This window comes from Sminthopsis crassicaudata, chromosome 4 (assembly GCF_048593235.1).
Source record: "Sminthopsis crassicaudata isolate SCR6 chromosome 4, ASM4859323v1, whole genome shotgun sequence".
Lineage (NCBI taxonomy): Eukaryota > Metazoa > Chordata > Mammalia > Dasyuromorphia > Dasyuridae > Sminthopsis > Sminthopsis crassicaudata.
The window spans coordinates 339,169,007-339,196,304 of NC_133620.1; the positions used below are offsets into that span (position 1 = coordinate 339,169,007).

Sequence of the window (27,298 nt, forward strand, 5' to 3'; positions counted from 1 at the left end):
ACTCATGTTATAAGTATTGACAAATGCCAGTTATTTCTATTTTTCTCCATTAACTCTGGGTGACCTACTCGGGACCTTGTTGGGGTGGATCAGATGGGTAAGATCCTCAGAGTCATGATGTCATATCCCCAAAATGGACAAGTTGCAAAAAGAGTCATTTCCACAGAGTCAGTCAATAAACATTTTTTAAGCATCTACTATATACCAGGCACTGTGCTTAATTGTGAGAATACAAATGTCAAAAAGAAAGACAGTTCCTGCCCCCCAAGCAGCTTACAATCTAATAGGGAAAGATAACACACAAAAAGGAGCTTAAAAAGTGTGGAGTCAGGGAAAATAAAATGTTGGGGGTATTCAAAGGAATGTAATGAAGTGATGGCTATCAAATGGAAGTTCTGGTGGGATATTTCTATCCTCCAAAAAGAGAAATCCCAGGGACAGAAGGTCCTGAAGAGTTGTGAATACTAAGGCTGATGTGATATTGCAGGATGAAGTTCCTGAGCAATGATGGAAAAATCCAGAGGTATGAGCCAGGTTGAGATGAAGGGGTGATCTGCTCCAATTTGAGCTCCCCTTTCTTCTGGCTTGAATTATTCTAAACCCCATCCAGGATGACTGACTAGAAAGAATGACACTATCAGAGACAAGCTGTGTAATCCTCTTCCTTCTTGCTTGGGTTACTTGTCAATTCAGACAATTTGAATAAAATACAATTCCTTCTGATGAGATGGAAGATGCTTTTTCATTCATTTATTCATTAGGCAAATAGGATGGAACTGGAAGGAAATACTTTCATTTCCAAGATGCTATACCCTAACTTTTTGCCTAGAATGTAGAATTTGGACTTGCTCTGGTTATTGTTGGGAACATCAGGGCCAGTTGTGCTGCAGGATGTGGCCCTGGGCTAGAAGGAACCAGGATCTAGTAAGTACAAAGGCAGTGGGATAGAGATGAAGAATGTGGGTCTGGAGGGTTAAGCTCTTGGTTTGGTCTTTCTGGTTAAAGGGGAAAGCTGAAAGGAAGCTTGAGACACCATACCCTCATTCCAGGATTAGAGATGCTTACACTATTACCGCTTATTTAAAAAAAAAAAAATGAACTGGCAAAGAAGAAAGAACCCTACCATAGAAACATATTATGGGAACAGGGAAGACTGGGGTTTGTCTTCAGAGGAGGACACTGAAGTATAAAAACAAAAGCAAACAAAAAACAACTTCTATCCCAAAGACTAATGTGAAATGGCTCCCTGACCAGAGAGAATTTATAGAACTCAAAAAAGAATTTAAAAATCAGATGCAAGATGTGGAGGAAAAACTAAAAAAATAAAATAAAAATAAAAACCACCCAAGAAAAACAGGAAAATTATGGGGGGAAAAAGTGAACCAACTAGAAAAGGAAATACAGAGTCTCAAATACAAAAATAACACTTTGAAAGGGAAAGCAGTAAAGCTATAAGAGACCAAGAAATGACAAAACAGATTTTAAAGAATGAAAAAATAGAACAGAATGTGAAACATCTTATAAGAAAAATGACATATTTGGAGAACAGATCAAGATGAGAAAATATAAGAATAACTGGACTATCTGAAAATTATGACCAAAAAAAAAAAAGGAATTTGACACAATAATGCAAAAAATAATCCAAGAAAATTGTCCTGGAATGATAGAATATGAGGAGAAAGTAGAAATAGAAAAAAATCCCCAATCATCACCTCAAGGACATCCTTTGTGGAAAATACATATGAACATTATTGCCAAATTTTGAAACCCCCAGGTCAGAGAGAACATTTTGCAAGAAACAAGGAAAAAAAATTCAAATACACTGGAGCTACAATTAGAATTGTACAGGATTTATCAGCAGTCACAATAAAAGATTGCAAATCCTGGAATCATATTTAGTGATAATCAAAAGAATTAGGCCTGTGGCCAAAAATATCACATCTAGCAAAATTACCTATAATATTGAACAAAAAAAATGGAATTCAATGAACTTGTAGATTTTCAGAACTTTTTACCAACAAAATTCAAACTTAAAAGAAAATTTATTATATAAGAACTAATAACAAAGATCATTTTCAAGGAACTCAACATGAATAAATTGTTTACAGTTTTTTAACATGGGAAATTTATAGCATATATTTAAAATTGGCATCAACAATATGACAACGAAAAAGAAAGACAGGGCAGAGTTAAGATAAAAATAGTAATTATACAAATGAGGTGCAGAGGAAGAATAGACTAGAAGAGGGAGGACTCGTAGTATTTAAAAATTCACATCAGGAATGGGTTAAATAGGCAACACTACATATACGCTATGAAGGGTATAGCACTCTCCAAAATCTATAAAGAAATAAAGGGGGAGGCATAAACGGACTGGGAAACAAAGGGTGAGGGAAGAATACAAGGGAGGGATCCATGGGTGGGGAGAGGTTAAATAATAGGAAGGCAAGCTAGAAGCAGAATTAAAGAAAGGGTCAGCAAGGATAAGAAAGATGTGTGTGTATGGAGGGGGGGGGGGTTGAGGTATGTATGTCTATGTATGTGTATGTATGTATCTATATACATAAACATATCCTTTCTTGATGACTAGCCTATTTGGGGGTTGGGGTGAGTATGAAAGGGGGGAAAATAAAGTAAAAAAGCAGAGAACAAAAGAATGAAATTTAAATTGAAGTAAAGAAAAGATGGACACTCATGAATATAATTTCTTCTACTAATATATATAGAGAGACATATATATATATATATATATATATATATATATATATATACACACACACATATATATATATAATATATATTTTTTTAACTGGTATTTGTTGTTATATATTTTGAATTCTCCCTTTTGTTTTCTGCTGGGCACATGACAATGATAGTTTTTGTGTTATTTCATTTCGTTTTGTATTCTTTTCTGTTTTTCTGTTTTCTTATTCTGTTTCTTTAAATAAAATATATTTGGGGAAAAAAAAAAAAAGAATACTGGTTAATTGCTGGTGGAGTTGTGAACTGATCCAGCCATTCTGGAAAGCAATTTGGAACTAGGTCCAAAGGGCTATCAAACTTTGCATACTCTTTGTTCTAGTAGTGTCACTACTGGCTCTGTAGTCCAAAGAGATCAAAAATGAGAGGAAAGAACCCACATGTATAAAAAATGTTTGTAGTAGCTTTTTGTGTGGTGGCAAGGAAATGGAAAATGAGTGAATGCTCAATTGGAGAATTACTGAATATAACTGAATATTATTGTTCTATAAGAAATGATCAACAAACAGGATGATTTCAGAAAGGCCTGGAAAGACTTGCATGAACTGATGCTAAGTGAAGTGAGCAGAACCAAGAGAACAATTTATACAGCAACAAGAAGATAATGGGATGATCAATTCTGATGGATGTGGCTGGCTCTATTCAACAGGTGATTCAGGCCAATTCCAGAATCACGGCTTCCTTGATAGACTCTTTTCCTTTGCTGTGAGCTTTATATTAACTTTCTTGGTATATCACTTCTATAACCATCCTCTGCTGGCTATTGGACATCTTTCTAGGCAATTCTGAACTGGATGGAGGAGTTGAGCTTTGCTTTTTTCTTGGTTTCTTGATTAGTGACCTTTGAGAATTCTTTCTGATATCTGTTGGGGTTCCTGTGAATAATTTGGGCTTTTCTATTACTTGAACATCACCATCTTAATCAGAAATATAATAGATTTTTTATTTTTAAACAGCAGCCTTATTCTTTTCTTTAGACAAACTGATAACTGCTTGAGAATCTTTTCTAAGCATTTCAAGAAATTTCATGTAAACTATTCAGCAGCCAAAGTATTTATCTTCTCATAGACAGAGTTCTTCCCCTTAAAAAAAAAAAAAAAAAGGCAAACAGCAAACTTCTGAACTTTTCATGCATATTTTACTTCAACTGGTTCCACATGTTGAGGCTTAGAATTGCTGAACAAATCAATTTAGATCACCCACTACAGAATGTAGCAAGCTATCAGTTAGTAAGTAAATAATCTAAAACGTGAGAAGAGAGTCATTCTTTCACTGATTATGCTAGAAGACATCAGAATTCCTGATCTAAAGGGGTCTCAACTAACAAAGGTCTAAGCTATAGTAAAAGCTGTAACTCCTTCATGTGCCCCTATTTCTTTGAGCTGCTGTTTTCTGGCAACTTTCTGGCAACATGGGCCTATACTAAAAACTGTAATAAATTTTAAAACCTAACAATTCCTTTGAAGGAATTTGGGCAGGAAAATAATTTAACTTATTTCTGAGAGACCGTTTCTTGGCTAGAGAATAGGTTGTTTACAAGATATTTTAGAAATAGCTATATATGTATGCACAATTTGTCAAAACCATCTTGTAGCAGTTCTATAAAATTTCCTACTGCCACTATCTATAATTTTCTCCCTAGATGATAAAGAATAAGAAAGCTAGCTCAGGAATATTTATTTTCTTTAGGTTTTCCTTGTAGCAGTGCTTAGTGATAGATATTGGCTCATGCTGTGCACAGTGAGGGAGTTACTCTAAGCATCATCACTCTTAGTCATTGTTACCAGAACCTTTTTAAATTTGTTCAGATTTGTACAAATCCCGCAAAACAAATAGTTAACTACTTCCCTACATGAGCCTCCCTCCCCTTCAACTCTGTGCTACATACACTTTGGGCCTTCTCATTACTAACATGACTTTTAAAATTCCATTTTACTGATGCTCTCCCCATGTTGAATAAAGATGTAACTTTGTAGGTGTGGGAACTTCATCAATTCAGATCATAGTCTGGCTATGCATTATACTCTTAGAGAATTGCTTGTAGTTCAGGGGTTAAATGATTAGCTTAAGAGGTCACTGTGAAAGTAAGTGTTAGAAGTGGGATTTAAATGCAGGCCTTCTTGACTCCCAGTCCAATACTAACTACTCTACCATGCTATCGTTCCTTATACTGAGTTATTTTTTCCCTCTTAGGAGTTCATTAAGTTATATTAGAAAACATTATATTAATAATAACTATCCCTTCTGGTGGGAGCTTAAAAAAATGTAAAAATCCAGAAAACTGTAGACTACGGTTTATCATACCATTTCAAGATTATTTATTTAAACTCAAAGTGAAATTAAGGTGTCTTTTATATGGTGAAGAAATGAGTGGGCTAGTCTGCAAAAGGAAGAAAACTTTTTGCCCTATAAACAAAAAGTTATTGCAACAACCTTATCTAAGGGGAAAGACCAAATAGATAAATAAATAAAATAAAAATAAAAATAACAATTAAAAAAAATGTTGTAAGACTCAGCTGAAGGAACTAGTCCAATACTGATGGACCAATAGGATCAAGCTTTAAATGAAAAGCACATTATTTATTCATGTCAGTACAGAGCTGGCTTGTTTGCATTAGTATACCCTAGGCTTCTAATTGCCATAGGCAAGATCCCCACTAGCTATTATAGGGAGTAAATTTATGATCCAAAGAATGAACTTAGGTAAGGGTGAAGTTCAATCTTACAAAAAAATCAAACAGTTCTGGCCTTGTAGAAATATATTTAGACATCAAAATTTAAATTGCATAGTGATTAATGTTTGGAACATTCTTCAAATTAACTTTAGAAGTTAGTTTGAAATGAGAAGTTACTGAAGCTTCATCTGTCCCATTTTTGTCCTTTATTCCACTCTTCCTTGTCTTCTCCATTTGCTTTATTGTTTTCCTATAACTAAATTCTCTTTTCAAATTGAGACCAAGTCAAGTCTGGAGACTCATGATAGATTACAAATGATTACTATCCAAAATCCCTTATTTTCCATTCTTTACTCTGTAGATTCTGATATTTAGAAGTACTCTGACCACTGATTAGGCCCAGATAACATAGAAGACAAATTTTAGTGAATCAAAGTATCTTTATCCCAAAGATAGTTGCTATGCAGTTATAGAAATAAAGAACAATCAACTCTCATGTTAGTGATATGTTTATATAGATAATTTGAAAAGAGTAAATAAATGACTGGTTACTCATGTGGGAGTCATTTTTTTAATTAGTTGACTGTGTGTATTCAGATCATTAATTTGCCAGAACAGAGATAAAAATCAATGCCAAACAAAAGGGAAAGGCATGCCAAAAATATGAGAAGATATCATGTATAATTTCACCAACATATTCAAACAAATTAATGATAATGAAAAATGGGAAATGGAACAAAGAAAAGTCATTAATGTGGATGATCATTTCCTTTAAAAGTTTAACTGATATGTCAGTATCCACAAAAAGATTGCAAAAGAGACCAGATACTACCTGCATCAGCAAACCCTACATATTCTTGACAAGTACTGCTTAGAACAACTTCTTTATCTATTTCACATCAATATTCTTTCATTGACAATAAATCAACAAAGGAGACCAGTAGTCCAGCAACTATACTTATTATACGTGGAGAGTTCCCTGAAGCTCAGTGCTGGGCTTTTTCACACACTTCTATAGATTTAATTGTCTAGTCATTGAAGTCTAACTATTAGGCACTTCAAGCTGTTTGCACTATAGGAATGTCACTCATCATCTCCAAAACAATTCATTATCATTCCCACAAACTAACGATCATTTTGATCTTCATTTATTTCTATTAAAAGTATCATACATGTATGTCAAGGGGCACAAAACTGAAGTTATAGATGGCCTTTCATAACTGCTAAAAAGGCCAGTGAATAAAAGACTAGCTCGAGGAGAGTCTTTTCCAAACTAATATAGATCACTAGGGTAATACAACAGCCTTAGAGAGAGGTATTCTTATTATGGGTTAGCTCTCATATTAAGTTAAATATGTTAAACAGTCAGTGACATTGGGAAGTTGTGTTTATTTCAGGATAGTCAATCCACTCGGTTTGGAAACTAATAAACATCTTGAGTAAAGCTTTGATGCAAGTTATTGCTACCTTAAAAGTTGGAGGTGGGGGGAACTTGACAGAGGAAGGGAGGGGTATGCTTTGCAAAAGCTATAAGAAAATTGTTGAACTTCTAGCATACAAACATGTGATGAGTCTTTATAAGCAATTATACCTGAAAGATAGCTCAATGTGCAAGCAAAAAGGATTTAAACTAAACCATACTTAATACAAAAATGTCCAATTAGGAAAGGAGTCTTCCCAAATGGGGAGTTTTATTTTACAGACAAAAAGTAATTTTTTATCACCACAAATGCTTATCTCTAAACCTGTTTTCTCCTAAAAAACAAAAACAAAAACAAAACAAAACAAAAAAACCTCTTATATTTCCCTATCCTTCTTTCTTTTAGGTATGGACTTCATCTCTTATTTTACTGAAATAACTAAAGTTATTAGATGTGGGCTTCCTCTTCATTTCAAAACTGGATTCCTTGACATTATCTTCCAGCCTATCCTATTTTCACCCTGCTAATGTCAACTCATTTCTCTCTCTCATCTTCAAACTCTTTATATCAACTGGTTCATTCCCTACTGCTTCCAAACAAATCCAAGATTCCTCCATCCTTAAAAAAAATCATTAGAACCTATCATCCTACAAACTATTATTCTATTATTTGTTTTCTTTTTCTCAACCTTTTCTCAGGAAAAGCTGCCTACATAGTTCATATCTCGATTTTATTTCTTCTCATCTACTTTTCAGCTCTTTACAATGTTGTTTCTGATTTATCACTGAACTGAAACTGCTTTCTCCAAAGGTATTTATCTCTTAACTTAAAATTTTGATGATTTCTCCAAGGCAATTCCAATATATTTTGGAGGGAAAATGCCATCTGTGTCCAGACAGGGAACTATGGAGACTGAACGCAGATCAAAGCATACTATTTTTAATCTTTTTTTTTCCTCCTGTTTTTGTTCTTTTTTGTGAATTTTCTCTTTTGTTCCGATTTTTCTCTCCCAACATGACTAATATGGAAATATATAAAAAATGAATGTGTATACATATATAGATTAAAAACCTAAATTAAAAAAAAAATCATGATCTTTTCTGAGTCTTCATTTTTTCCCACCTATCTGCTGCATTTGCTATTATGAATGATTCATTCACCCATTACTTTCTCCTGGTTTCCCCTTTACTTGCCTGATTTCTCCTTCTCAGTCTCACTTTTTGGCTGTATTATCCCTATTAAGTCCCTTAACTGTGGTAGTTCCCCCCAAAATCCTCAATCCATATCTTTTCTTTCTCTATACTCTATACTCTGGTGAACTCATCAGCTCCTATCAGTTTAACTACCATCTCTATTCAGATGATTTCTAGAACTATGTATTCAACTCTGTCTCTATCCACAAACTGCAGCTTCAGAGAACCTGTACATTTCAAACTGGATATTCAAGAAACACCTGAAACTCCTTATGTTATCCATTACCCCTCAAAAACCAAACAAAAACCCAACAAATGAACCTACCCCTTCTATTTACATAAGCACTTTTTGAGCTGGGATCAAAGAAAAACTTAAAAAACAGAAACAAAGACAAAAACCAACCTTTTAAAGTTATTCATAACTTAGACCTACCTATCTCTCTATTATCATTGGACATTACTACCCATCCCATATTTTATAGTCCAGCCAAACTGGCCTTTATTCTGGAAGCATATAAATTTGTTTAATAAATGTTTAATTGACTTAATAATAATAATAATGATGGCTTGATCCATTATTTAGTGTCAGTTATTTAGGTAGAATTTTATATGTCAGTAGCACCTTGAACCAGAAGTCAAAATAAGGTGCTGGCTAAGGCCAAAAAGGACATACCCTTGAAGGTGGTTTGACGCTGAACAGAAGCTATGAATGCTTTTATACAATGATTCTAATGGTGTATACAATTTTACATCTATTCTTTTATAGAAACATAAATGAAATATGAAGAATCTCAAACATTCAATTGTGAATCATATAATTTGAATTTAAGGAGAGTATCATAGCTTTCTGTTAACTTATATCTACTTAAAAAAAAGTTTCAGAAAATCATATGCTAAATCCATTGCAAGCATCCAGAAAGAAACAATTCAAGTATAGTAGAGCCACAGACAGAAGGATAAAACAAGGTTTAGTTTCTACATTAAAGGATCAGAGAGCTTGGAATATGATTTTTTTGGAGAGCAATGGAGCTAGGATTACAACTAAGCATCACCTACCAGCAAAACTAAATAGAATTCTTGAGGAGAAAAGATAGACATTCAACAAAACAGAGAAACTTCCATGAAGAAAAGACCAGAGCTTTTGACTTTCAAATAGAGGATTCTGGAAAAGCATAAGGGGTATCAGGAAAGGAAAATCATAAAGGACTTAATATAGGTTAATCTGCTTATATTCCTACATGGTAGTATGATACTTGTAACTTATAAGAACTTTCTCATTATTATGCCAGTTAGTAGAATATATAGACAGAGGGCACAGTGGTGAATATAATTGTTGTGATAATATCTAAAAAAAATTAAATTAAGGAATGAAAGAGATGTACTAGGAAAAAGGGCAAGAGAGAGGTGGAACAGTATAAATTATCTGACACAAAAGGAGCAAGAAAAAGATTGTATAGTGGAGGGGAAGAGAAAAGGCGGAAAGGGAATGAGTGAACCTTACTCTCATCAGAGCTGGCTGAAAGTAGTATAATATATACACTCAATGTGGGCAAAGAAATCTATCTTACCATGCAGAAAAGGAGGACACTAATAGAAGAGAGGACATATTGAAGGAAAGAGTGGTCAGAAGCAAAAGACTTTTGAGAAGGGATAGGATAAAAGGAGAGAGAGAATAGAATAAATGGGCAAGAAATTCCATTTGTAATAGTAATTGGGTAAAGAATTTTGAAGTAATTTTCTATAATGAAGGCCTCATTTCTCAAATGTATAAGGAACTGAGTCAAATTTATTTAAAACAAACAAACAACATCATTCACCAAATGGTAAATGATCAAAAGATATGCTCTCTGTCCAAAGGACTATAAAAACATGCATATCCTTTGACCCAACAATACCACTACTAAGCATGTATCCCCACAGAGATATTAAAAAAAAAAAAGCAAAAATATTTATAATAGCTCTTTTCTCAGGGCAAAGAATTGGAAATTGAGGGGATACCCATCAATGGCAGAATGGCTGAAGGATCTGTGGTAAGTGTTTTGTTCTCTGGGAAATGATGAGTAGGATGCTCTCAGAAAAATCTGGAAAGTCCTCCATGAACTCAAACAAAATGAAATGTACTGTGTATAAAGTAACAGCAATGTTGTGAGATGATCAGCTGTGAATGACTGCTATTCTCAGCAATACAATGATCCAAGGCTACTCTGAAGAACTTAGGATAAAAAATGCTTCCATATCCAGAGAAAGAACTGATTGCATCTAAATACAGACTGAAACATACTTTTTTTCAAACTTTATTTTTCTTGGGGGTGAAGGGGAGAATCTAGATCTTTTTATAGGAATGTTTTGCATAATTTCACATGTGTCTTCTCAAAGAGGGGTGAGATGGGGAGGGAGGAAGGGAGAAAATCTGGAATTCAAAGTTTTAAAAACAAATGTAAAAAAAATTTTACATGTAACTAGGAAAAATTATACAAATATATGCAAATACATCATCTATATAAATAAAGTATAACTTGGGGAATGAAAAAAAGAATTATGTTAATTTCATAACTTTCACAATTTCCCTGGGTGCAAGATAAATTAAAAACATGATTATCTCTATTCTATAGACAAGGAAAGCCCAAGGAGGCTCAGCAATTTTTTGAAGATCAAATAGTCAGTTAAAAGCATAGTTACATAAAAAACCTATATTGTTTTTCACATTAAATGCCCTCTGTAGCAGAATATCAATATTATTGCTAACATAGCTTATACATACAAGCTCTATAGTATTTTATAGTTAAAGGATTTTTGTAAATATATTTTTTGTAATTTGGTCTTTATAAACAGCTCATGAAGCAGGGTGACAAATATTACTATCCTCATTTTTTTCAGATGAGGATTAAAGAAGTCAAATAATTTGTTCAAGTTACTCAATAGGCATATGGATGAGCCAGAATTTGAATTACGATATGATGATCTTAATAATCATCACATAGCTCTTTCCAGGCTACTTTCATCATACCATATTCCTTAAATAAAATTCAGGGCTGGCAGTTTTAGAAATAAAGAAGTTTGTACAGACATTTTAAAAATGTGATTGTATAAGCATGCCTGATACTTATCCATTATTGATTTTCTATTTCTGATTTTAGTTTTTCTAGAAAGGCAAATAATTTCAACAGTGGACTCTAAACCACAAATCACATTTCACACTGCATTATAGCTTAATTTATTGCCCAATTCTCAATGTATGCTCAACAACCAGAATAACTGCAATCTAATTCTTTAAATGACAGGTCCCTTAGTAGCAGTGACAAATTTGGAAACCACGATACTGAGGTGGAGAAGAACTAATTTCCTGAGAATGATAACATCCACTCTTGTACTTATATAATATTCCCTGGAAAAAGAGCTTGCTTTTTTTTGTTTTTGTTTCAATGGTAATTCTCTAAATTAGCTTATTTTTCTAATCAGCTTATTTTTGATGTATTAGTTTTCCCATCTAAGAACTGAGTCAGGGACCACTTTTTTGTAAATATTATAACAATAACTGATTACTCCTTTAAAAACATGCTGAAATGGGGCACCTAGGTGGCACAGAACCAACCCTGCAAGTCAGGAGAACCTGAGTTCAAATCTGGCTTCAGATATTTAAGACTTCCTAGCAGTGTGACCCTAGGCAAGTCACTTAACCCCAATTGCCTCAGCAAAACAAAACAAAATAAAAATATATTGGAAGTTTCAGTTATTAAAAAAAAAAACTGACTAGAATATTGAACTGGCAGGTGTCTAGAGTATAAATGATTTGAGTGCTCATTTAGCCCATTAATTTCCATAACAGGCACATCCCTATTCTAATTGGTTAGTCACCAAGCTGAGGAGTAGCACTGGGTTAATTTTGACTTCCAGCATAACAGTTCTTCAAAAGGGAAGAATTACTTGTCAAATTCCTAAAGCTAACAAAATATTTTTACTTCAGGCAACAAGGCAGACATTCTTAGGAATTTTTCCTATCCTAGAGGTAATTTTGCCTATGGGATCATTTGACTACAATGCATTAAAAAGCAACATTTTTGCTTTTAATCCTTCAATTCATCAGTCTAGGAAAGGCTGAACAATCCTTAAGGCTGCTATGTTGCTCTACTATTTTGACAGTTATATTTTAATAAAGAAAAATAAATAATTTAAACTTTAACCATGTTTCTATGAAGCATATCTAATCTGACTCTCTGAGAACCAGGAAAATATATTTGATATATGAAATAATTTGTAGGCTCTGATAAAAACCAAGTAGCATAATAAGTGACAAGTCTATTATACTGTTTCATTTTTGGCCACTGAACTACCCAATGCTTGTTTCCAAGAAGTTTAAAGTTTAAAATTTAAAAGACAACTTTTAAAGTATGTTTTTAATACTTAACTCATCCAAAATGTAACTAAACTAAAAAAATACTCTGTTTAAAGAATGCACTTTTAATGTTTTCCTGTTGACTTAATACTACACAGCTGGCTGTGGCTCTGAAATAATTATAATATATACTCTCATATATCCTGACTGATAACTCTAGGAAAGACTTTTGCTATATGATAGTTAATAAAAGTTTGAATGTATGTGTGTATGTGTGTGTATATAATGTGTGTATGTATATAAATATATGCATGTACATATGCATACACATGCACACACAGTATAACTGTGTGTATACATATATGTACACACACATATATGACTGTGTGTATATATATATTTATATGTATACACATATGTATATGTGACTTTCCATTATTGAACAGTTTAATTATTTTTAAAAGTTGTTTTGTTGCATTTAGTTTTTCTACCATATTTGCTTCCTTTTTATAAAGAAAAATATTTAAGCAAATCCAACCAATATAGAATTGTGCCTAAGAGCATATAGCCCATTCCACCATACCACAGGGAAAAGAGTAGTAGCACCCCATCTCTCTACTGAAAAGAGTAAGGTTTGTTTTGTTATTACTTCTCTGGGACATGGTTCCTTTTAATAAATCACAAAGTTTAATTTACTTGGTTATTATGAAAAATGCTAATACTCAACTGAAAAGTCATTAGCCTTTAAATAGGTACTGATAGTCACAAATGTACAACTCACTAACTAATGTTGAGCACAGGCCTACTTTTTAAAAATTTGTTGAACATATAATAGCATATGAAGATTCAGATAATTCTGAGAGATATCTGGGCCCTTTCTATCCAGGTAAACGATTAGAGAGATGTGAAATATATTAGTGGAAAGATACCACACTGTATAATTTGTTTTCTTGGACTCTATGGATCACATACTTAAATACCTAGATGAACCTAGGAAGAGGCTGGATAAACAAGACTATTATAATAACTGTGTGGGAAATTTCAGTAATAAGTGTTTCAAAATTTTATTTATGAATGATTTGGTCACAGTGGATATGTAGGTTTATAATGTGATGAGTTGTTTTTTAATGTGATAAAGCTGGAGAGTCCAGGTGTCATTCATCCTTTTACATAAAGTAAATGGAACCTGAAAACCACCTACTCCTAGAAAGATACAAGATTATGTGGTTGTGTGAAATTTCAGTTCATTCAATTTGAGATTATCCTTGAAGCTTATCATGAAGAGAGCCTAGTTCCCTGTTATGTTATTATTACCAGACTGTAAATCTAAGTGATTTTGCCAAGTGACTGAATTTGGTTTTTGAAGTGGTTAATAATTTAGTTTATTTGGAACTTCTATGTTGCCTTATTGAACTTAATGGACAATCATAATAAGGGAATAACAAATACTAACAATTTTGGATACTTTTTTGAGAAGACAAAATATAAAAACAGGTGCTTCTTTGGGAAGGACAAGTGATCCAGAGAGTTTTTTTTTTTTTTTTCCTTCTTTTCATTTCCTTCATTCCCAAATACATACTAGCTCGTATATTTCTTTGTTCTTCAACTTAAGTGTTATATATCCTTAAGTGGTAAGATTTTTCTAGCCTTTCAGTCTAATTCCAGATTAAAAATGTTTAATCATCTTAATATAGTCTATATGTAGGTTATATTAACTATTTATTTGGTGTTTGGGGATTTCATGAAGAGTAATTGAAAAATCAACCACATACAAAACACAGTAAAGTTCAACTTTCCATCCCACTATATTACTCATAGACTTCATATTGACAAGAAATTTTTTTTTTTTGGCCAGACATGGGATCTTTGAAATGGTATAGCAGAATAAACACTGAAGTGGGAGTCATAATTTGGTTTCTAGTCTTGGATCTATTGCTAATTACCTTTTGGGCAAGTCATTTTACCTAACTGGATAAGATGATTAACAACTCTAGCATTCTACATTCTAGAACAATGCTGACCACATAATTCAGAATGAATTTTGTATTTAACTTCTCTATAAAACTTAGAAACCTAGAAGATTTCACCTATATAATTTCCTTTCTTCAATGCTAGGGAAACTCATCCAGGGAGTATTTTAAGGATTAGAAATCATTTTCTAGGAATAACAAAGGTGATGAGTTTTAGAGAAAACTTTTTCCTCATCATCTTGACAGAGCTCTATAAGATCTTACTTGTCAGGAACTAGCTATTTTCTGCTCCTAATATTATAAGAAGCTTGATGTTAGTGAAATCTTACTATACCTGTGAGGCAAGTCTCCTCATAGCTTCTTCTTGTCGTCTGCGCATTTCTGGAGTTCCTGGGCAGCTTCCACTAGTGATAGAAGAATGGGCAGAAGGTGGCTGAGTAAGTGGCAGCTCTCGATTGGCATCTACATCTGTATTAAAGCAATGAGAAGTTAATGTCAGAAAGAACTGAGGTCTGAAGATTTTGAAATGGGTTTAACAACTGCTACCATGCTTCCCAGGACTCATGGTTGAGAGCTTGAAGGAACCTTGGGACTCATCTATGGTCCTCATGTGAGGACTACAGGTTATAGATGAGGAAACTATTGTCCAGAGATAATGAAATGATTTAACCAAATTATTTCACACAAGCAGTAAGAGGCAGAGGTGGAATCTGCCTTTAAGTTTTCTGCTCCCTAATGGGTGTTTTATATATATATATATATTACCTACAATGAATGTGACTGTACTGACACCAAAATAACTGACACTGAGAACATCTGATTTTGATCATGTGAAGCCAGACAATTGGTTTTGCCACCTTTAGCTTGAAGTTGAGGGCTGGATTTCATATTTTATATCTGTTTCACTGTTTTCTTCTGTTGTATTTTTAATTCTGTGGCTTTAAAGAATCCATATTTCTCCAAGAAAATATGTATAAAAGTTGTAGCTTAAAAAGAACACACTTCAATAACTGTTACAGATATTGAAGTCTCTGTTAGTATGAGGAAGTCAGATTTTTCAAGAATCATTCCAGGCCAAAATACAATAGGATCAATTATACCAAAGCATAAAAGAAAGATCATTTGAAAATTAAAAGAAAATTAAGAACCAACAAATTATTGATATGAAATAGCCAATAAATCTTCAGAAAATAAGTTGAGCTCTTCAGAAAAAAAGTAGAACATGGATGGATTATTACTGATTCCTTTAAAGTGAAAACAAGTCTTCTTCAAATTAGAAGAACAATAAGACAAATAAAGTAAAAATAACTGCTAATCATTGTTAGGAAGAAAAAAATGGTTGTCAGAGGTAAAATAATTAGTAGAGTCAGTGACTAAAGAAGGAAAAATATTATGTTTGTTGCTGAAACTCACTTTTTCCTTCAATCCCAATACCAAAACCATTTTCAAAAGAAGTATAAGTGATTATATCAGATCTGGGCATCTTTACCAGAGTAAAAAAGCATCACTCACAAAAGTTTTAAGGATATTTTACTTTCAGTAGGCTTAGAATTTTAATAAATATATTGACATATTATGAAAGAAAATTGTTAGAATTTTAGGAACTCTCAAATAGAGAAAGATATTAACAGTACAATGTGGTCATATACAATATGATCTTGTGTCAATGCCATACATGTCAATATAAGTTAAGAATTTTATTAATGAGATATATAAATAAATATGCTTCAATACCATAACAACTCATTTGATTTAAGTCACATTGAAAATCCAAGGACTATAACCATAGTCAGATATGCGAAAAAAGGCTATTTGTCAAAAATATACCTAATATCCAATATAATAAAAATGTGATTTCATTAAGAGTTTGAAAATAATTCAAAATCTTATGGACTCAATGCCAAATTGAATAAAACAATTGACTATAGCAAAACGATTAAAAGTTCTTAAAGATGTAAAAAGCTATTAAGTTTTATTATACAAGACAATGAATGTAATAATTTTACTTATCACATGAGATTCATATCATACTGTACATAAATATGTACATCTCAAAAATGGATGCCAACATATACATATAACTGTCTTTTGGCTGCCAGCACTATAGAAATGAAGGCAGAACAAGGGTATAAGAGCTGTCTACTTCTCATTTGTCTTTTCTGTTCCCTTCCTCTTGAGGTTCAATTCAATTCAGCAAACCTTTAGTTAGTGCTTATTACCAGACGGGTAAGTAAGTGGCTGACCCCCTAAGCAATATTTCTAAAGACTTTGGAAAACAGAGGAGAAAGATTGAAGATTCTGAGAATACATCTGACATGGTGGAGAGAGCACTTAAAATCAGAAGACCTGTTGGTCTCCTGACTGACACTTGCCCAAATATGAGATAAGTGACGGACAAGTCATAAGTTGAGATGGTTACTAATTTATAAAATGGATTCAATCATAATTTTACTCCCTTTATCATAAGACTAATATAGATAGTGTTACTTACATATGTAAGTTATTATTATTGGTGACAAATTATGATGCCATTCTATAAGGTGGACATTGAGGTGAGTTCACTGACTGACAGACATTGCTTCAACTCTTCTGTCTTTTCCTTTTTACCCTCAAATCCCCTAAAAAGTGTGTATTGTGGTACTTTAACCCTTCTTGCTCTTAAATCATAGAGACTGCTTCCCCTCTGCCTAGGGAGCTTGTGTCCAATTAGGCTGGAAAAGAACAATGAGAACATAGAAGATGCAGTAGGAAGTCAGCAGGTGGGAAGCAGGGAAAATGGCATACCAAACTGCTGAGATGAGAGTGGGAGAGTGTAGGGGTTGTTCCCTCAGCAGCTGCATCCCTAATCCACCTCCTTTATTCTCCTACAAAGGGCACAGGCAGCTGTTAATAAATGTCAAGTTAAGCTAAGGAATACAATGGGACTATTAATGGGGTGTGTATGTGTGCTGTTGAGGTTAGGGAATAGATATATAGTTCAGGCTTTTTAAACTTATGTAAATATTATAGCCATACATTAATGTCTGAGTAAGATATAACATCATTTCCCACAAAATGTGCATGTGTGTGCATTCTTTGTGCAAAGAAGGGTGTGCTGGAGGTAAAGGAGAAGTGTAGGCGGGAAATAGGATGACAGCCCAGTGTCTGCTGTAGCAGCCTTTCATTTCTCTCACCCCTCCTTCTGCCTTCTCAGCAGGCCCAGGGAAATGACAGGGAGGGGGTGTCAGCTGAGGTGATGTGCCCATGGGGGAAGGAAAGAGCCAGCAGCCACAGTACCTAAGTTAATTCATATCTTCCACAAGAGCATTGAGGAGAGTGGAGGAGGCAAGGACAGAAGGATGAATGGTAGATGAGGCAGAGGTGTGAGCAGGGATCTCCCAGTAGGCAATTTTGGGAATTTCCATCCATTTCATTACCACATTTCTATCACTGATGCCAGTGGCCAAGGGGAGAATCTCCCATGGGTTTTTGAGACTACTTAGCTAGAAGATCATTCAAAAACAAATCAATCTGAGCCTCACATTAGTCCTATTTTGCTAATACTCAGATGGTTTTTATACACATGCCATCTTATTAAAAAATACTGCTGCTAACAATAAAAGGGGCTATTTAATTTCGTTTTCATAAAATCTATATCCAAAGGATGCTTTATATCATTTCAGGGTCATATTCTTTTTTATAGCTGTGGGTTTAATTGCATTGTTGATGTGACCAAAAAAAAAAATATATATATATATATATATATATACACACACACACACACACACACACACACACACACACACACATATATATATATATATATATATATAAACTATAATTTGGACAGTAAACAGTTGTGGCCAGAGTACTCTGAATAGTGTTTTCTATGTACTCTCCTCCATAGATAACTTTCTCAAGATTTCTGACAGAAAATCTGGGTGAATCTAAGTGGTTTTGTGATGTCTCAAAGAAAAAAACTTTTAACTCATCCCATGAGAGCACTTCAGTGTTTTAGGAAATGCACTGGAAAAAAGATGCTGAATACTGAGGGTCATGAGATTGTTCTCATTGGATTTCACCCAGAAGCCCAGTTTGTGTGAGTTTCTGATTTGGGAACAAATATTAGGCTATTTCTCCCTTAGGCTCATTCAGATCTCCTTGCTGATTCTCACTTATGTAAAAATTTTACTTTGCCTCTTATCTTAAGTTATACTATCAGTATTCTGGTTTTCTTTTCCACCCACTCAAATATAAAATTTTTTGATTACCCAGATAAAAATGATTTAGCATTATGGATATTTAAACACTGAAACGCAAATGACCAGAGAGGATGGGAAATTACTTCTGGCAGAAGTCATGTTCATAGAATCAGAAAATAAAAGCGCTTTACAACAAATTCAATCCCTTCATTTTACATATAAGGAAGCATTTTGCACTTAAGTGACTCAATTTTTAGTTCAATATTCTTTCAACTACCTTAACCATATTTTCTTTTGAAACTAAATATCACATTCCCACTTATGATAACAGATTCATGGTCCCTTGGTCCAATTTTTGGAAACACTGGAGAAGATCAAAAAAGATAGCTCTGATGATCTAACTTTTAGTCCAGATGATTCCCCTCTTATCCTGTTTCAGCATTCTTCATGTTAGCTCTGGAAATTAACCCAGTAAGGTTTCTCCAATGAATCATACTCATTTGAGTTTCACCCTTTAATGTGAATGAACCACTCTCCCCCCTAAATAAAAAAGTCTTGGCGCAGTTTTAAAACTTTTGGAATATTCTGTGAGTTCATGTGTATGTCTTTCTATCACTGAATCGACTGATCTTTTTGATTCATTTTTGCACAACTAATGTGAACAACTGGTATATTTGATAGTTAAGATGGTTAAAAACTCCTTACTTACCAGTTTTTCCATGTGCTGCTGGGGTTTAAATTTCCCTCATCAGTATAACTTATGGGTTGGCAGAATGTGGAATAGTAGGTTCATTTGAATTGTGTTCTTTCTGTCCTAAATTGTTAGTGGAAAGTGTTACTGTTAAATAGGGATCTCATGTCAGTATTGTCTAGAGAAGTGATTTTCTTTTTCTACTTGTGTTTTGTCTAGGCTATAGTGGCATATATATTATGGCTAATGGTCCACCTTGGATAAATGTTGATGAAAAGGGAACAACACGTTTAATAAATCCATCAATTATGGTTCTTTGCAGAATTCTACTGTGTGTGTAGTACACAGAAAGAGTGCTAGCTTCAGGTTTCCTGTTCCTGCCAATGAAACTTATTGTGGGTTTAGAGGCAGAATGTAGTTTGAATATATAGCACATATACAACCAGGAAATTGATTTTGATTTTTTTTAAATAAATAGCTAAGAAAAGAAAGACCTTGAAAGATACCGAAATGCAAGGAAAATGACTAAAAGGCTCTAAATCAAAACTTAAAAAGTGAACTTCCAAGTGACAAATTGAGAGATTATAACTTCTTTTCTAGGAAGTGTTGGGAATTATTTTTTTCTAGAAAACTTTTGAAAATTGCTTTCTGAAATGACTGGACCAATTCATAGCTCCACTAAGAGTATGCATCTATTTACTTGCAGTCTTTCCAACATTTCTCCTTTTTCATTTTTGTTAACTTTGCCCATCTGATAGATGAGTTGGGAACATAACTGGTTTTTACTTGCATATTTCTAATATGATATCACAGCAGCCCAGACAAATAAAAGAAGAGAAATAAAATCACCTCTTTAGATTACACTGACTTGGAATCCTGATTTAATGAAAACAGTTTCCACTATCACTTTGGATAGGAAGGATCCTTTCTATGCAAATAGACCCATTCTTCCACTCTCTGCCAACCCATCCACCTCACAAGTCATAATGATGAAAGAAATTTAAAACCCAGAAGCACATGGAAAATTGGTAAGTCAGGGATTTTCAATCATTTTAACTGTGTCAAATGTAACAGATGTTACATTAGTTGTGCAGATTAGTTGTGCAAAAAATGGATCAGAAAGAACAATCAGTTTAGAGAGATGTATTTAAAATCTTTATCTAACTACATATGTATCAGCCTGGCTCAAGTCATTTTAAAGTGCAAATTTCATAAAGATGAGTATGACCTTCTCTAGGTTAATTTCCAGAATTGCTAATATAGGGAATAACAAAGTAAGACAAAAGTAGTGGGGGAAGGGGAAGTGATATCAGGACCTGTTCAGAGAATTAGCTATTCTAGCTTTCTCCAGAGTTTCTAAAGGCTGTCATAGTATCTCCATTGTTTTCATACCCTGGCTGTGCCAGGCTGGGGATGGAAGAAGAATGACTACTGAGGAGAGCATAGCAATTTTTCACAAGGGATGCAAAAGAAAAATTTCAAAGAATGATGACCAATCCTAGGCAATGGATTGCAGTAAATAAGATTGCCGTGCTGTGTAGCATGCAGAGACAACATCTCAGACTGAGCAAAGGTTTCAAACTAGCAAGGAAGCAGAAAGAGAAACAGGGTTGTGAAAAGACTCTATAGTCAACTGCTATTCTCCATCAAAGTTCAGAATGTAACCAGCAAGGTAAGGAAATAGGCAGGGTTTTTCAGTTGCAATTAGACTAAATGTGGTAAGTTATTTATCATATATTTGTGATTAGTGTTAGAAAAAAGAGCACCTGAGTGCATATTTTAGTTCTGCTTCCACTTGCATAACCTAGATAATACCATGTTGCCTCTCCAGACTTCAGTTTTTGCATCTTTAAAATGACAAGCTGACCGTCTAGCATTTCATGTCTGACTCTCTAGCTATGAGCCTGTGATCCTAGTGATGGGGGTTGAGGTCCCTTCCTCTCTGACTGCCCATGGCTGACCTTGATTCACAAATCCTGGTCAAAAGAACCCTTTGAATATCCTGACCCAGCCCCACTATCAGCTCAGCTTCCCCCAGCCCTTACCTGCTCTAAGCTAACTGAAAAGCCCACCAAGAACTTGGGGGTACCGCCCATCTCCTTTTAGGCATAAAAAGGGCCACACCGGAGCCCTCTCTTTGCAAAAGCCCTCCCAGCCAACACATGGTATCCTTCCAGCCATGTAAGGGTTCCTGCCCGCCCAGTGGCCACCTCTGGCCCTGGCATCTTTCTAACTGAGCTTTACTTCCAAATTTCTACAATAAACCTTTTATTTATCAATCTAGGTTTTCAGGCCTGTAAATTCATTTACAAGGGACATTGCGCATCATGGGATCTTTGCGCTGAGAAACAGAGTTTCTTACTATCTATGAGCCGACAAATGGGGCTTCCCCTTTCCTTTTCCTCATTACTAGGGCTGGGACATAATAACTATGGGCAGGAGCATCGTGGCCATGGAAAACTATTGAATTTATTGGTTAGATGTAAACTGAACACCACATTCTCTCTGTTCATTTTGGGTTAAGGACATTCTTACAGAGGTCAGGTTTCATAGATCAAATGAGAAGGACATATGGATGATAAGAAGAATGTCACATAGCATAGAGTTCTGTACACAAAAGTACATACGCTTAGGAGAAGCATGTGGACTATCTGAGGCGATCTGTCTCATTCGTGTACCGTGACAACTGAGAGCCACCAGCCTGGAGATGATAGCAGTTTTGCCAAATCCAATGTTTCCGACAATCACCACTCCCTGATTCACGCTGGTATTTTCACTCTGTAGTTGAGCATCTATTTCATGAAAAACCCAGTCTCGGCCAACAAATACAGACTCTGTGGTAATGCTGGGCACTTCGAAGAGCAGCGGCTTCAGGGAGATGTCTGGAGGTCTATAAGGCGCGAATCGTACTAGAAGGAAGAATCATAGGACACAGGGCTTAGAGTAAATGGTAAACCTGGCAATAAATACAAAATACACGGTACTTCAAGAAATATTCATAATTCCGTTTGGTATAACTGTTCTGGAAAATTTAAGATGGAGTTTTTGATATCTTTTTTTTTTTTTTTTTGAGCTTTATTTAAATTAGAACACCAAACTAAAGGCAGGTATGATTGGAACCATTCAATGCTACAGCTGATAAGAGACCACAATCAAGGAATAAGAATGATTTATTTTGGGAATCTTGGAAGCATTACTTGTTATGAGAATAGTCACCATTAGTTCTACTTTTGGATTTTTAAAATTGGATTCAAATACATTTTCTTTTTATATAATATATGCCAAAAACTTAGAATATCTGACCTTTTAATTTTGGCACTTTAAGTCTAAATTCTAAAGTCAAAGGACACATGGAAATCTCTCCTGCTTAAAATGCTATTTCTAGGTTGGATTTTTTTTTTTGGGGGGGGGGGAGATGCATTTGGAGTCAAGTGACTTGCCCAGGATCACACATTATTAAATGTTAAGTGTCTCAAGGCCAGGTTTGAACTCAGATCCTCCTGAAACCAAGGTTGGTGCTCTATTCATTGTGCCTTCTAACTGACCCCAAATGACTGTTTCTGAGAAAAGTGGTCATTGAGGCTTTTAGAGTCTAGGGTAAAGCAAAAAGGATATGAAAAAATGTTATGAAATACATTTCTATTAAACTGAAGTGAACATAAAACAAATTGATGGTTACTCTGGTTGTACATGGCTTTAAACCATTGGCACTGTCAGTTGTATCAGTCTTTAGCAGCAATGCAACCTCTAATAATTTTGACTAAGAAAAGGCCTCACTGTATTTGGCCTGGTGGAAGGGCTATTTTCAGAGAATAGCAATGTGAAGTCTTTTCACTTTATAAATTATTTTTGCACCTAAACCCATATTATCAGTTACATTTCTTTCAACTTAAAAAAAACCCAAAAAACACTATTATTAGTGTTACAAACACTAATGGAATCAAGACAGCTCATATGCTTTTGTCAAAATCATTTCTATATCATATAGTACCTATAAGATAAGAGCCAAAAATATACCACATTTCTAACAGAACTAGGAAAATGATGAAGAGCTGAAACCTGGGAAGAATAACCCAAACCTTCCTTACTTCAACTTTCTTATCAATCTAGCTCCTAATTGAGTTTCACACCATTTAGAACTTAACCAATTCCCATTCTCCTATCCCTGTCCTTTTATTCAGGGAATAATACTTAAAACATTATCAAGAACAATACAATGCTTTGTGGGCAATACTTGAGGTTTTAAGTTGTAGATTTACCAGATCAAAAATCCCTTAACCTGCCTATTATTTTCTTTTTATACCCCTCTACCCCAGCTTTTTCCTTTCTAGGCTCCTACCCAACTTTTCCTTTATGTCTTATGGAAACTTTATCCTATTTTAAATTTCTTCCTCTTATATTCCTTCCAGCTTCCTGAAGTTGGAAACATGACATTTATCTAAAGATATTAACTGCATCCCTGATCAATATTTCCAGTACTTCTCTCATACCTTCTTTCTGTTTTACATACTGTACCAAGACAAAGAATAGTCATATTTATTGTTCCCCAATCAGAAACAAGTCCTACTTGCATTTTGTACCTCTCTTATTAGTATGTTTACATTATAAAATGTATTTTAGTTAATTTTTTGTTTTATTAAACTGTAATTTCTTATTAAACTATAAATGCATCAAGGGCAGGGATTGTGTCTGAATCTCTTTTGTATTACCTAAAGTCTAGAAGAGTATTTTGCACATCATAGGGACTTGGGGGTGGGATATGTTGTTTTTGAATAAATGAATCCCTACTTAAGAAACAGAAAATAGAGATATTTAATCTTCCATACCTACTCAAAAGAATAAGAAAATTCAGCTTAACAAACTTCTTGAAGGACTGTTCTGTTTTCATGTTTACATCTTCAGTAACTACTTAGTGGTATCTGGTACAGAAGTGTTTAATAAAAATTTCTTGAACTGAATTAAAGCTATTATAAAATATATTTTAAATTATTGTAGTTTTTATGTTACCTCTAAGTTTTCTTAAAATATATACTTATTATATACTTACATTTTAAAAGAGGATTCCCAAAACAATACTTTGTAATCCCATTTACATTTCTTTTTTATTCTTGGCGGTATTATTCACCTAGATATACTGTTACTAAAAACTTATTTGATTGACTTTTCAAGTTCCATCAACAGACTAACCTCACTTGAATGCTTCTATGAGGTATCCTACTATCATGCTCTCTCCCTTCTAGGTGAACATATAGCTCACAGGGATTCATTTCTACTTGAATCTGATGTCACTGTGTTAGTGGCACTTCGTTGAATAAAAACTGATTTTTCCAAACACCATACATCCTTAAGATTGGAAGAGATGCCCTTTCTGGTTCTGGCTTAAAATTTGTTCTGGTTGAATACTTGGGTACATTAATTGCATGTGACTGACTCAACTGAAGGATGTGAGAACTTTGAAATGACAAAGACACCTTCATTGGCTGCTGAACTCTAGGAGTCAATAACTCAATAGACTTTTAAATGGAAGAGACCTAATCTTGCTTAGACTCTTGCTTGACTCTTCCATGTGCTAGTAGTGGGTTTTGTTTGTAGACTCCCCAAAATGGGTATGGGAAAAGGAGGATGGGTTGGGCTCCTTCCCTATTGGGAACATAGAAAGATTTCCACCTGGGTCACTAGTTGCCTTTTCCTCTTTGCTTTTCTTTATTTCAGTAGGGTACTGAACATAATTCTTCAATTGGGTATGCCTAAATGTGGAGGCAATTTAAGGTCCAGTGAATGAAGTTAAAGAGCAGTAGCAGAAACTTCTGAATTGGAGAAGTCAGATTCTTCTTTTGTCTTAGCTAAGTCTGGTTTGCTAAAAGACATGGACTTTTAAGGGACACAGGTTATAGATGAAGTGAAATGTAAAATGCCTAATCTTAAGTCTTGCAAAATTTCATATTTGAGTATTAGCCTTTCAAAAGATCCTAACAGAAATTGTTACCAACACCTGTTTTAAGTTATTTCATCAATGTATGCTGTGATTCTTTTGTGTCTTTTAGTATTTTGTGTAGAAAATAAATTCTTGATAACTACTTTATATTCAATAAAGTATCTTTAACTCCTCACTCAGACACAAGCCACAATCTAAACTAAAAGTAAATCACTCCAAGATATAGGGATGGAGGTTTAACAAGCCATGAAAAAAAATGAATGAAAAAAGAGAGCATTTTCCATTTCTCTTTAGAGCTGGGCTCCTCCAAGATTCTAATCAGAAAAATTTGCTTGCTCTACAAGTAGAGGTATGGGTATAGTGTCCAGTCATTTTGATCTAGGTGGGTACCTAAAGTTTCAGATGAATTTATTATGAGTTTTATTACTATTGCTAAAAGAATTAGGCTTCTAAGCAAGTCAAGTAGATTAGTTTCTGGAGAATCTTATTTTTAACTTTAGAATGAGTCACATTCTTAGGAAAGATAGCTCATATCCTATCTCATCATCAATCATAATTGCATTCTTTTCTCATCAGTATTGAAAACAAGAGGATTTGTTATAAGTTGCATCAGAAATACACAAAATTAGCAGATTTTTAAATTTAAATTTTACAGTTTTATATATTTCTTAATTGAACAGTATTTTCTAACATATTGTATTCACTTGCATCATGCTTTTCTTGATCTTTTTTGATATTTTTCAGAAGAGTGTTTGCCAATGTCTTTTCTCAGTTATTGTCTAGTAAAAAATCAATAACCTATTGCTTTATCTTAACCTTAAGTATACTGCAACCAGGCTTTCTTAGAGAGGCATTTGCTAGCATCTTTTTTGATCTCTTTAAAAGAAAAATGAGAATGTTGGTTGGGGAAATTACTTAGGAAAACTATTTTCTTGATTTAAGTTTTAAAAATATATTATTTGTGGAAAATGTGTGTAGAGGGAAACATAAATGGATAACATGTACATTAATAAAAAGACTAACAAATTAATTAGCAAATTCATGAATCTGTTTATAATTCTAAAGTCTCTTTATTTAAAGTAATATCCATCTTGATTACACCTTTTAAGAATTTAAAGTTGTTTGTAGACCCTAACTCCCTATGTAATATAAAGGGAATTGATTAATGAAGACCCAGACCTTAAGAACTGTGCATTGAGTTTGACCTGATGAAGTCCCCACTTTAAATTTGCACAGGTTGCAATTTCTTACATTTACCCTTCTAGGTATAAGAAGAAGTCTTCTTCATTTGGCTGCCTTTCTGGAGCTGGATATGCATATGAAAGACTTCCAGCATGGTAACTAAAGTCTCTTCTGGTTGAGATGGAGGAAAGATATAGTATAAATCTCTGGGTAGGTCTTCTGATCTGTGGCCAATGCCTACATGGCCACTTCTGTTCTTGCCTCTTGGCATTAGTTTTTTCCTACTTTTAGGTGAAAGAATAGTTTATATAGCTATAATTTTGTGAGCTTTGAAGGTCAGAGGAACATAATTCACTGATGGGAGTCCTTGCTAGTCACTTAGTGATATTTGTATATGTGTGCTGGATCCAGCTCCAAAGAGCTTTTGAGATCAAATGTCCAATTTTCAGAGTAGGAATTTACTCCTCATAAAATGGCAAGTGCAACAAATCAGAGCTTCACTTATTATTGTGTTGACTAATCAAGAAAGACTCATAATAAAATACTTTGCTTTTCAATTTAGGAAACTGATAGAGAAAATGCCAATAATGCATATTAAACTTTAAAACATGAACATTTTTTACCTCCAGATATAAACATTTGCTACCACACTGCTGGTTCTCTGGGAAGTGAAACTAGTGATGTAAATGTCTAAATGTTAAATTTGAGCCTACTCTCCCCCGGGACTAAAGTGATATAAAGTAAAGTATGCCTTTTGATATTGGGGAGGGACATTTATATTTCTGATCTTGCTATGTCTTCTCAATCAGCATAGCTTTTTATAAAATCTAATTTGCATTAATTGGTTAAATGGTCATGGCTCAATTTTTTCCCTAATATCAACTGACAACTACAACTTGTATCTTTCTTACATCACTACTACTCTCCTGTATCAGTGATTAGTGTTCCAATATCATC

At 34.1% G+C, this 27,298-nt stretch overlaps 1 protein-coding gene across 13 annotated transcripts in view; it reads right to left on the reverse strand.

Annotated features, from left to right (window-relative positions):
• TANC2 (tetratricopeptide repeat, ankyrin repeat and coiled-coil containing 2) overlaps window positions 1-27,298 on the reverse strand; it is a 567,085-nt gene that overhangs the window by 87,164 nt on the left and 452,623 nt on the right. For all 13 annotated transcript variants that reach the window (XM_074260887.1, XM_074260888.1, XM_074260884.1 and 10 more), the window contains 2 exons: window positions 21,852-22,133; window positions 14,687-14,820 (listed from right to left, as the gene is read on the reverse strand). In XM_074260887.1, the coding sequence (XP_074116988.1) occupies window positions 14,687-14,820; window positions 21,852-22,133 (416 nt within the window). The remainder of the gene's footprint in view (window positions 1-14,686; window positions 14,821-21,851; window positions 22,134-27,298) is intronic.